The following is a 12,399-nucleotide window of genomic DNA, read 5'->3' on the forward strand; positions in this document are numbered from 1 at the left end:
TTCACATGTTAAAATAAATGAATGTGATCATTAAACCGGTGACATTAAAGGTGTGTTGTTTGATTCTGAGGTTTGAGATGAAGAATAAAGAAAAACTCTGTCAGCTGTAAATGTTCATTTAAAGTATTCTGAGGAGGAGGGATACATGTCACAGTGATGTCACTCACGGAATGCCTCTCGTCCAATCAGATTGCTCGGTCTGAACTAACTGTAGTCTAACGAGTTATGCAGAACAGGACAAAAAGAACAAACAACATTCAGATCCTTGTTTCCCCCTAAAATACACTCGAAGTTTATTAGAAAGGTTTCAGACATTACAAGAGTGCTTGTTTATTTCCTTAATTTAGCACAGGACTTATTTTAAAATGTGACAATGCAGTGTAAAGTCAACATCCTATAGCACTGACTTTCATCAACTGTAAGTAAACAGGTGTTTGTGAAGTTTCCCCGTTGGTCTTATAGCCATTATTACCCTTTACCGACAGGGGAAAAAAGAGACAACAAATGAGTAAGAAATCAAAAGAAAGTGGAAAACATTGTGCACAGCTTCAAACAAGGCATTCCTGTGCATATGGAGCCGTGTTGTTACATGGTTCCTGATTCATCCATCATATGTGGCAAAGACTAGCTGCAAAATGGAGTGCAAAACACCTGAGGTTTCCATGGTGACATATCAATTATTACCCCTGTGGACAAAACAACTAAACATTTTGCTTTCATCAGGTAGGAGTGAACATCTTTTCAATATTGGCAGCATGAAGGAAAAAAAAAAACAATCCTTCAAATGCAGAAGACGAAAGCAGAGTGGAGGCGTGAGACCCCGGCCATTTGTCCCCCTCCTCATTTCTTGGCTTGCTTGGTGACCATGTTGCGAGGGGGGGTGACGGGACGGCTCCCGTTGGGCTTCTTCTTCTCGGCTGGTTTCAGAATCTATACGAGGAACGGGAAGAGTAAGAAGTGTTAGCGTAAACAACGTCATGTTTCATGAAGAGGTGAAGAAAATAAGCTGGACTTTGATCTTGTTTATTCTTTTTACATTTCAGAGCACTGAGTATCAACAAGAGTTACATAAGACAGAAAAACGAGGACTCGCAGGGTTAAAGTAAACATTGATTCAGGGATGTTTAACCGGCGCTCTCAGTTCAACACGCTCCTTGTCCAGGGATCAAAGCAACTCAAAATCTCCCCACATCAGCCTGTTATTTCAAATGTTTTCTATCTAAGAAATAACAGCGACACGTTCCCTTGTTTTTTTTCCCCTTAAAGTTTGAGATCTAGGGCAACAGATGAGCTCTCACTTCTTTCAACAGATGAGTGAAAAGGTGAACTTCAGTCGAGTGCACTGGATGCCTGTGTTAACAGTGCACACCGAAGCCTAAAAACACGACAAGTCTGGACAAGGACGGGCACGACCACAATAAAAGCCTCCTATACACCGAGAGAGGAACATCAGATAAACGTCTGACAGTTTGTTTATGAAGTTATGTCACCAACTCTACCCGACCGTTTTCAGTCTGATTGACTCTGACTAAATATCATTACATTAAAGGAAATCTGTCGTAGCAACCAAAGACTGTAAATATTAATATTTGAAGCCTGAGTGACGTCACCCGCCTGCAGGGGGCGCTGGACAGGCTGACGACAGCGCAGGCTGAGATCTGGAGCTGAGGCGGGTCTTAAACCTCCTGACAAACCGTTACACCACGCCCACCTGTCAATCAGGTCAGCTACACGCCTTATTGTGAATAACTCTTATCCTTCATCAAATCAAAACTGATGAGTCATCAAAACATTCACCCCCTGTACAGTGTGTGTTGATCGAGACATGAGCTAATCACACCTATTTGTTTTTTTGAACCAGACTGTAAACATGTTAATCTCTGCTGTAAAAACAGGCTTTTTAGAATGGGTGTGTATGTGACTTCCTGTGCTTCTGCAGCCAGCCTCTAGTGGACACTTGAGGAACTGCAGGATTTTACACTTCAGCATCAGCTTCATTTTAGGTTCCTGTTTGGTAGCGACAGAGAACTTGAATCCCTGCAGACCTTGGTCTCACTTCTTTCAGCAGACGTATTTGAGCTGTTCACGTTATGAGTGCTTCAAATGTGGCTGACATAACAGAAAGGCACTGACCTGAAAGGAGCACATGAGGGTCTCATCCACGCTCATCATGGCACCAGCATTATCAAACTCCCCGCAGTAGTTGGGCGCTGAGAACAAAGTGACAAGCTGCCTCTTTGCGAAAAATTCATAGCCATCCTCAACAACCTGCACAAAGGATAAAAAGAAAAACAGAGATAGGTTTACAAAACTCCTGAAACTAATGTTAAAAGTATGAAACAGATTACAGAACATGAAGTATGTCAGATATAGTCTGGCTGATCTGATGGGTCAGAGCCCCCCCCATGAGGAGAACTTTCAGCATTAGCACAACCCTGACAGGCCGGGGAAAACCATCCAATCTACACAGTTCTTTGCTCAGTTTGAAATGTCCTGCAATCCTCGTCCCAAACATTAGAGCATGTCCACTGACCTGCCAACACAAAACCACGTTGCACTGTTTATAACGGATGAGGTGATTGTGGTTACCTGATGGGCGCGACAGATCAGATCCAGGTCATGCTTGTGCAGGAACTTGGCGACCACCTCTGAGCCAAAAGTAAATGATACACCCCTGTCGTTCTCCCCCCAGCCCAAAACATCCTTATCTGGATCAGACCAGAGCAAGTCGCACAGCAGCCCCTGGTCAGGGACATCGGTGGGGCGCATGATGCGTCTGATCTGCTCCATGGACTGGAGGTCAGGTGACAGTCCTAAACAGAACAGAAGGGAAGGTACAAATGAACTCACTGATACTGAGGCAATAGCTCTTACACAGGGGAGTTGGCAAACTGCACAGACAGCATGACTCAATCAGTGGCGGACTTTTGAGGCTACGCTCAACTGAAATATGAGGAAGTGTGTGGACAAACATCCTCTTTAGACTAGAAGAATGATTATTTAATGTATTAAAAACAAAACCCACCTCCATGGCAGCAAAAGATCTTCTCATCAACAATGGCAGAAATAGGGAGACAGTTGAAACAATCTGTGAAGGTCTTCCAGAGCTTGATGTTGTACCTTCGTTTACCTGCAGAGTCCAAGAATAAAATAATCAGGCTCGTCTCCTGAGGTATTACCTTCCTGTTAGAGTCCAGGAGACAGACACCATTTCTGCTTTGAAGAGGTCCATTATTACGTTCCTTTTTGATAATATGGATCACAGTGAGGCCTGGCTTGGTCCAAACACCAGCGTCTAGTTCTGCTGCTACAGGCTTAGAAAGACGGGGACACACAGAGCTTTTCTCTCCTTCTTTATATATTCATGTCTAAACAATGCACAGCACTACATTTGTCTCCTCCCCTCTGTCTGAGGGGGACGGTGGTCAAACAATTAGTTTGGTTATTCTTGAGGAGTCTCTTTGTTATAAGGAACGTTTTCCTCGCTGCTACATCCGAGTGCTCGCTGTGGTGGTATTATTATTGTAACACCTAGTGTTTGAAATGGGTACTGCAGTCTAAATTCTAAACATTGTAGCGAGCCGTCCCCCGCTAGAGTCCATGCTCACACAGGTCACCATGTGGTGGACTCTGAAGCTTCAGTGTTTATCCAGCTCTGTATGGGTCTGTAAACCTTTCTGTGTTCTAACCTCTCTCTATTTTTCAAAAACATCTCCAATATTGATCCTAGTTTGAGCACGTTTCTGCTCGTGGAGCTTATTAGAAACATGCAGAGGCTTTTTAGGTCGAGTACAATCACTTCTATCTGAACCACTTCTCTTGCTGCTTCCATCACTGCAACACCTGTTGACCTGATAACTGCTCTCATATCTGGTAAACCGAGGGGCGTCCAAAACGGCCGTGTGGGGGCGTGTCTTAAAAGCGCCTACCTTCTCTGGTCCAAACAAATCCAGAGCATTCAGGAGCAGAATCTAAAGTTAGAAGGAGGACATACTGGCTGCTGCATTGTTGTCAGAGAAGACAGCACTTCATAACACTAAAAGATAAAAATTCAATTGATTGCAGAGGTTTCTTTACTCACACTCATCATAGAAACCGTATATTCTGTTGATTGAAGCACACTCGTGGTTTCCCCTAAGCAGGAAGAAGTTCTCTGGGTATTTGATTTTGTAGGCCAGGAGAAGACAGATGGTTTCCAGAGACTGCTTCCCCCTGTCCACATAGTCGCCCAGAAACAGGTAGTTGCTCTCTGGAGGGAAGCCCCCATACTCAAACAGCCTCAGCAGGTCATAGTACTGCCCGTGGATGTCGCCTGCAGGACAAAGACAAAGCATCGACCCTTCAGCACAAGACAGTACACATCTTTTTAAAAACAACATACATATAAACGTAACTAACCACAAATCTTGAGCGGCGCCTCCAGCTCCAGGAGAATGGGTTGACTGAGAAAGATCTCCCTGGATTTGAGGCACAGTCCTCGGATCTCGTTCTCCTGCAGCTGTACGTTCTTGCCCGGCTTTGCCCCTCTGACTATGAGAAAACATGAACATGAACACAGTCAGAAAGAGCAAATGTTTGAGCATTGTTCAAGATGAATAGGACAGTAATGACACAACATCTCAGGCTGCAGGCTGCAGGGTTAACATAAAGTGACTGGTACATTTTTGAATCCACCCGTCACAGTGACTGGTCAGATGTCAAAGTTCACTTCAAACCCTGTTGTACAATAGTGTGAACCGTTGAAAAGATATTATACACCCAGGAGGTAAATACTGGACCCACCCTTTTAAATAATTATGGATATTAACCACAGGTTTTGTTTGACTCCAGGGTGCGTACTGCTCCAGCCACGGTATTTTTTTTTCAACCATAGACATATGAAGGACCACATGGTTATAGGAATTTAATGTTTGTTTTCTTAATTTCTTACTTCATTATCATTTTATGTAGAGATGCACTTTTTTTCAGTTCCAATCTGATGGTTTTTAATATTGTTGTCATTGATGGTTTTATGTGTAAGCTGTAGTAAACATTTCTTGTTCAAAGACAAAATAAATACAAATAATTCAAATGCATAAAAATTCAAACTATTCCAAAGAAATGTCTCTGAACTTTGCGCTGGCCCCACATACAAACAGGAAGCAACAACAACCATCAGGTTTTTCAAATTAAATCTTTTGACCTGAAGTGTAAGAGTTTTACTTTTTATCAGCTGTTTCATCTCGTCTGAACGTCGTCATGGAGACGACGCGTGAGCACTTCTTACAGTTCAGTTTGAATGTCTTTAAAGTGAGACTGTGCGAGAATGTTGTGCCCAACGACCTTTCTTGATCTGTGACGTGGATCGGCCCCATAAGTCTGATACCCGATCAGTGAATTACGTCAATATCGACCCGATACTGATATTGGATCTGTCCCATCTCTAATTGTGTGTTTGTATGTGTGTATTTGTTTCTGTTTGTATATGTAAGTGTGAGTCTGGGATCATGCTAAGGGGGGTGGGAATATGCACGCAGGTCTGGGAAAATAAGTCCTTCTGGTTCTTGGACATATAAACATTTAGGCACATAAAAGTATACATTAAAAACACTTATAGTAAGTCATAGAACAATCAAACAAAAGAGCTGTCCAATAAATGTTATACAAAGTCCAGGGTGAAAAAGGTACCTTGTCATGTCTAAAAATATATAAAAAACATCAGTATAGATGGCATAAAGATATCTAGTAAATAAATATAAGCTTGACTGTGCCGTACTCACATCAATACTTCTGTTTTTGTCTCCTTCAGGTACATATATTTAACCCGGACACACATATGGTGCTTACTTTTAAAAACAGACTCATTAATGTTAAAAAGACACGTTTATATAAACTCTGTCGTTTGTTATGTTGTTGTTTGTAAACATTTACTTTAGCGCGCAGCCTGAACGTGACGTCATCACGTCATGTAGACTGTAACTGTAGCGGTGTCTTAAAGATGATCGTTCAGCGGGTCCTTACCTTCTAACAGGCGCTGGATGATACTGTCTATGTTGAGCTTGTCGACGTCAGCCATTGTTACGTTGATATTAATAAAAAACAAAGTCAGCTAAATCTCGCTCTTGGTGTTTACACACTTGTGAAAGCTAGCCCGCTAGCTTCCCGTTAGCTTCCGTTAGCTTCGGCTGAGGGTAAATATGTCGGCCCGACCCTGCTGCTACTTCGATGCTCCTTAACACTCTCGACAGACTAATAAACTACTTCGGCATCTCACTTAAAAAATAATCTTCATCCAATGTTGGATTTAGCTTAGAAACGAGGACTAAAAAAAACAAAGTAAACCGCACTAGCCCGCAGCTAGCGCTGATGTTGTCCCGTATCTGTGTTTCTCTGCCGCACCTTGAACATACAGTCAGCTGCTTCAAGGAGCCTGCTGCGCTGCTGCTGCCCCCTACTGGCCTGGATGGAGAACGCGTCTTAAAAATAAATGAATAAAGGAGGGATCTTAAATGATAAAGTGATCTTACTATATGATCAGACATTAAGGAAACATGCTATGTTGAAGTGCTGGCTTCTGTGACAACAATGCAGCAGCCAGTATGTCCTCCTTCTTTAGGTTTAGATTCACGTCCGTTCCACATCCATCATGTTTAACCTCCTGACCCCTGCAATTCTCCCACAACATCAACACTTTAATGCAGCACAGATATTTGCAGATATTTCTTTCATAACTTCTGCCTCCTTTTCTTCTATGGTCCCTAAATCTTTTTATTTTACTTATTTATAGATGACATACTGGCGGCTGTGCTCAGTGGTAGAGTCGGCCGTCTCTCAACCGGAAGGTCAGGGGTTCGATCCCCAGCTCCTGAAGACACATGTTCGATGTATCCTTGGGCAAGACACTTAACCTAGAGTTGCTCCCACTGCTTCATCAGTGGTGTATGAATGGATGAGTTAATACTGATGGACTCTTTACTCAGCAGCCTCTACCATCAGTGTGTGAATGTGTATGAATGGATGAGTTAATACTGATGGACTCTTTACTCAGCAGCCTCTACCATCAGTGTGTGAATGTGTATGAATGGATGAGTTAATACTGATGGACTCTTTACACAGCAGCCTCTACCATCAGTGTGTGAATGTGTATGAATGGATGAGTTAATACTGATGGACTCTTTACTTTACTCTTTACCTTTGACCACAGTTCAGAAAAAAAGACTGTGGACCCAATTGCAGATCATTATTTTTTTATTTTAACAAAAGGAAAAAAACAAAGGCTTCCTCTTCAGTTAAAAACCAAGAGCCAGGAGGAAAATAACCACAGGACCGGGGGAAAGTCTGATGTCCTTTTCGGCCATCCTTTGTAAAACAAGTTGAAACACTTCTTCGTTCCTAACAGCGCCATCCAGCACCTCTTCTGATTATACTGAGGAAGTCTGCATCTCTGCAGTCGTCCATGGCACAGTGCTACGTGTGACATTTTTCTCCAAAAAAAACAACAACAGCCTTGGAAATAGTCTACACAAAAACCACAGGATATTTAAACATGGCGCGTTTTGTGTTGGTCCTTTATTACCGCTGTTGCACAGGAAGTGACGATTCTTTCGACCAATCAACGGACTGCAGTGTGTCTAGCTCCACCTTTTAGGGTTGGATAGGTACGTTCTGCACCCCAACAGAAGGGTAGCAAAATAGCAGGCCGGTACAGGTCGGGTACTTTGGGAAACATTCCCAACTTTTGACGGTGGAAAAGCCAAAAAATGCAAACCGAACCGAACCGAACTGTTTGGTGGAAACAGGGCTTATATACAGGGGGCAATCAAACACAGGTGAGAGAGACAGGACACAGGTGAAACTGATATTTGGAGGAACACACAGAGGGAGGAAGTAAGACGAGACATGATCCACAGGGACAAGAACTTCAAAATAAAACAGGAAACACTTGAAGACCTTAACTAGGAAATATGACTTTAAAACACACACAAGGGAAAAAAGCAGCACTAGAATAGAAAATGACCAAAAAGACAGGAAACGACAACTAAGCATCAAATCGAGGATTAAACTAACTAACCAAGAGTAAACAGTGACAGGACCTGGGTCTGTTCAAACACAGAAGTCTGCTTGTCCTTCTCGGGAGGCTGCAGGGTTTGACGATGGCACGGATCATCACCTGGCTCCCTGCGTCAGGTCACTCATTATCGGTTTTACTGAGATACATGTATTCATGATGACAAGCCGATGATCAGCACACTCAGCACACACAGGGGGGCTTTCATTGCACGACAGACACGGTTTAAACCAGGGCATGCATTTCATTAGAGAGGATTACAAACACTGTCAGTTTGTTATGGAAATATTTACTCAAACCTCCAAACTGTGAGAACGCAGACTAAGCCTGGGGAGGGTGTGGTCTGCGGCCCCCCTCACACAGTCCCAGGATCACATGAGGGATTATTCCATAGGGCCTGGGTGATGACAGGATGGTATACTGAGCCCCGTTTGATCAAAAGTCCCCCGGAGACAAGGATTAACTTGAGCTATTTACATGACTGCCAAGGAACTGTGAAAACAGTGTGAAGGGATGCAGACCGATGACGTCATCATATCGGCTGGATTCTCAAGACCTCGACAGCTGCTGTCTCTAACCCTTGTTGTGGATTAGCTCTGAAGTATATCTCACGGACGTCAGGACCTCTGGCTCTCAGCTTTGATTATTTCTTCATTTTGTTTTAATGGGTTTCATGAAATCATGGAATGTGAGGCAGAATCAGTCTGAGAGGAGGACCACCACAAACTGAATTCACCAGATGTCATCACTCTTAACCTGCAGAGGTGCTGCTTATCGACAGGCAAGGCAGGAAACTGCCCGGGGCCCCCGACGAGTTAAGGCCTTGACACACCAAGCAGACGGCAATAACTAGTGGCGACGAAGACCAACTATGGCGTCGCCTCACATCGCTTCTTGTCTCGGCCAAAAAGTTGCACTTGAACACACCACGTACGTTCTGAGAGGAAATAACTCTCCATGCCAGCAGGGGGATGTAGTCCGTTGTTATGATACGAGAAGACCATTTTCACACCGCTGTCGGTCACCACTCGTATTAGAGGTAGACTACTAATGGAGAATAATGTCTGATAAAAAGTTGAAAATGCCGCTGGCGTTGTCATGACAATGACAGGATAGGAAACCTCCCTAAGGGGGCCCCATCTGACAGCAATCACTCTCGTTGCCCTGCTAAGCGTTGCAGCATTATTGCTGTAAACCAAAATTTGTCAATGAAAGTCAACACAGAAAAAGGAAGAGGAATGATCTGTCTATAGGAGAGAAAAAAGAAACAGGAAAAAGAGGAAGAGGAGTAAGCGTTGGGGCACGACGCAGACATGATGGTGATGAACGCTGGTTGGAGAGCCCCCCCAGTTGATTTTTGCCCCAACAGAGAATCTTCTTAACCTGTTAGTTACCTCTACCTGTTGCTAGTCTTCATCTCTTTCCTCTTTTGATTGATTTTTCTTCCCTCTCCACTACTCTCTTCTTTTTTTTATTTTTTATTTTTAACCTTTATTTATCCAGGAAAGTCCCATTGAGATTAAAAACATTTTTCAAGGGAGTCCTGGCCTTGCCTCCATTTTCCTGCCTCTCCCTTCCTTGTCTCCCCTCCTCTTGTTCCCTTCTTTTTATTGTCTCTATTCTTCCCTTTCCCTTCCACTAAACCTCTTGTTCCTTCTCTCCTCTTGTCCTCTTTCATAAATGGTAAATGGACTTGAGCTTGTATATTTCTTTTCTAGTCTTCTGTCTCCTCGAAGCTCTTTTACTCGGCAGGTCACACCAACACATTCACACACTGATGGTAGAGGCTGCTGAGTAAAGAGTCCATCAGTATTAACTCAACCATTCATACACATTCACACACTGATGGTAGAGGCTGCTGAGTAAAGAGTCCATCAGTATTAACTCATCCATTCATACACATTCACACACTGATGGTAGAGGCTGCTGAGTAAAGAGACCATCAGTATTAACTCATCCATTCATACACATTCACACACTGATGGTAGAGGCTGCTGAGTAAAGAGTCCATCAGTATTAACTCATCCATTCATACACATTCACACACTGATGGTAGAGGCTGCTGAGTAAAGAGACCATCAGTATTAACTCATCCATTCATACACATTCACACACTGATGGTAGAGGCTGCTGAGTAAAGAGTCCATCAGTATTAACTCATCCATTCATACACATTCACACACTGATGGTAGAGGCTGCTGAGTAAAGAGTCCATCAGTATTAACTCATCCATTCATACACATTCACACACTGATGGTAGAGGCTGCTGAGTAAAGAGTCCATCAGTATTAACTCATCCATTCATACACATTCATATGCCGCCGATGAAGCAGCAGGAGCAACTTGGGGTTAAGTGTCTTGCCCAAGGACACATTGGGCATGTGGCTGCAGGAGCTGGGATCAAACCCCTGACCTTCCAGGCATGAGACGACCGACTCTACCAGTTGAGCCACAGCCACCCATAACAAATCTTAGGGCCCTGACTGATCACTGTATGATCGAGTCGCCCGGTCTGTTTTGTCTTTATGTGAACAAAATCATAAGGTACGCTGCTCCTGCGGCCTGGACTCTCCTGAAGTCTGAAGTGTCTGAGGAGCTGGTCTCTTTAAATATTAAGCCTGTTTTTACAGCGGAGATTAACATGTTTACAGTCTGGTTCAAAAAACCAAATAGGTGTGATTAGCTCATGTCTCAATCAACACACACTGTACGGGGGGGTGAATGTTTTGATGACTCATCAGTTTTGATTTGATGAAGGATAAGAGTTATTCACAATAAGGCGTGTAGCTGACCTGATTGACAGGTGGGCGTGGTGTAACGGTTTATCAGGAGGTTTAAAACCCGCCTCAGCTCCAGCTCTCAGCCTGTCGTTAGGATGACTGAAAGTTAGACTGAGACAGCATTTCCAGCATGGAGACCGCCATTGATGGGACTCCAGCGCCCCCTGCAGGAACAGACGGGTGATGTCTCACAGGGTTCATTCTTTAATATTTACAGTGCGTGGTCAGGGCATGTTGATCTGTGTCTGTAACTTGTTTGTTGTGCTGCTGCCCCTCTCGTCCAGTCGTCAACGCTCTCCTTAATGATATTCTTCATGAGGTTCTCCTTGTTAAACACATTTTAAAATAAAATAAAAACATCTCCTGCCTCCTCTCACTTTTCCTCCCTTTGCTTTAAAAGCAACAATTATCAATGCATACTGCTTCATGAGAAGAAAAATCCATAAGTCATCAATCGTGTGAACTCAGTGCTGTCCTATTGATTCAGTTTTTGTTGGTTTGTAGTCAATATGAATATCGACAGGGGTGATATTGATTCACTTTTATTGGTGGGAGGAGAACAATATATCTAATGAATCACAACATGCCATGAAAGTAGATATTAGAATAAATTAATAATCTTCACAAACACTATCGTTAACCATGCAGAAGACGCACAATGTCTTCCTACCGTCTGGTGCGACTGGGCCAGAGAAAACATTCCCCTTTCTCCCCCCTTATGGGCAGCCCTGCTGACCCCATTATAATGCTATAATGTTAACATGGCTAAATATACTCCATTCCATTTACCCTATAGTCAGAGCTCATGAAAAATGGAAAAATAAATAAAAACCCATAAAAGCCTTAACTGGGACTGAAGGATACAAACAGGACATGCTGTTGGCTCAGGAGGAACACTGCTGATACGTCTTTCAGGGAAAATATTTGGTTTTTCTACGGGACACTGTTCCTCATCTGTGTGCCACCATCGAAGCAGCCGGTGTGTCTTGCCCAAGGACACATCGGACATGTGGCTGCAGGAGCTGGGGATCGAACCCACAACCTTCCGCTTGAGAAACGACCGACTCCACCAACTGATCCACAGCCACATGAGACTGAAGTTGGGATTCCCGCTGCGGACCAAAATGTGGAAGTTGGTCTGGTCGCTGGAGGGGTGCCAGGAGTACCAAACCCCCCCCAACAGCTCTGGCACGCTCTGTGTGTAGCCCCTCCTCCCCCCCACTCTGACATCTCTCCACTAATGCATGTCTACAGGTCCTGTTTGTACATGTGTTTGATTCAGGCCTACTAGTGTGAGAAGCATGAACTTCCCCTCAGGGATGAATAACATTTGATGTGAATAAGATAAATTCATATCTGTAGCTTTTCCTTGATCACCTGCATCATTCATGTTTTGAGTTCCACCTGTGCTGTCTTTATACTTTGATTAGTGGAGACGTCTGCTCTCACTAAGGTCCTCAGGGCTTCACAGCAGAAGATGTTTAAGATGTGGGAATCAAATATCTTCATCTCTGCTTCCAGTCACAGAGGTGGAGAAGACCAACCCACCAAGACACCTCTGCAGCACTCCAC

The 12,399-nt window shown here is 43.6% G+C and overlaps 1 protein-coding gene across 1 annotated transcript; it reads right to left on the bottom strand.

Annotated features, from left to right (window-relative positions):
* Positions 1–262: 262 nt before the first annotated feature.
* Positions 263–6,392, bottom strand: ppp1cc (protein phosphatase 1, catalytic subunit, gamma isozyme). The gene is made up of 7 exons (XM_061037193.1): positions 6,001–6,392; positions 4,399–4,530; positions 4,082–4,312; positions 3,026–3,130; positions 2,590–2,813; positions 2,134–2,268; positions 263–930 (listed from the first exon to the last, which is right to left on the bottom strand). Exons 1-7 carry the CDS (start codon positions 6,053–6,055, stop codon positions 841–843), a joined length of 972 nt encoding a protein of 323 aa, XP_060893176.1. The 5' UTR covers positions 6,056–6,392; the 3' UTR covers positions 263–840.
* Positions 6,393–12,399: the final 6,007 nt, after the last annotated feature.

The sequence above is a fragment of the Labrus mixtus genome, chromosome 5 (genome assembly GCF_963584025.1).
Source record: "Labrus mixtus chromosome 5, fLabMix1.1, whole genome shotgun sequence".
Classification (NCBI taxonomy): domain Eukaryota; kingdom Metazoa; phylum Chordata; class Actinopteri; order Labriformes; family Labridae; genus Labrus; species Labrus mixtus.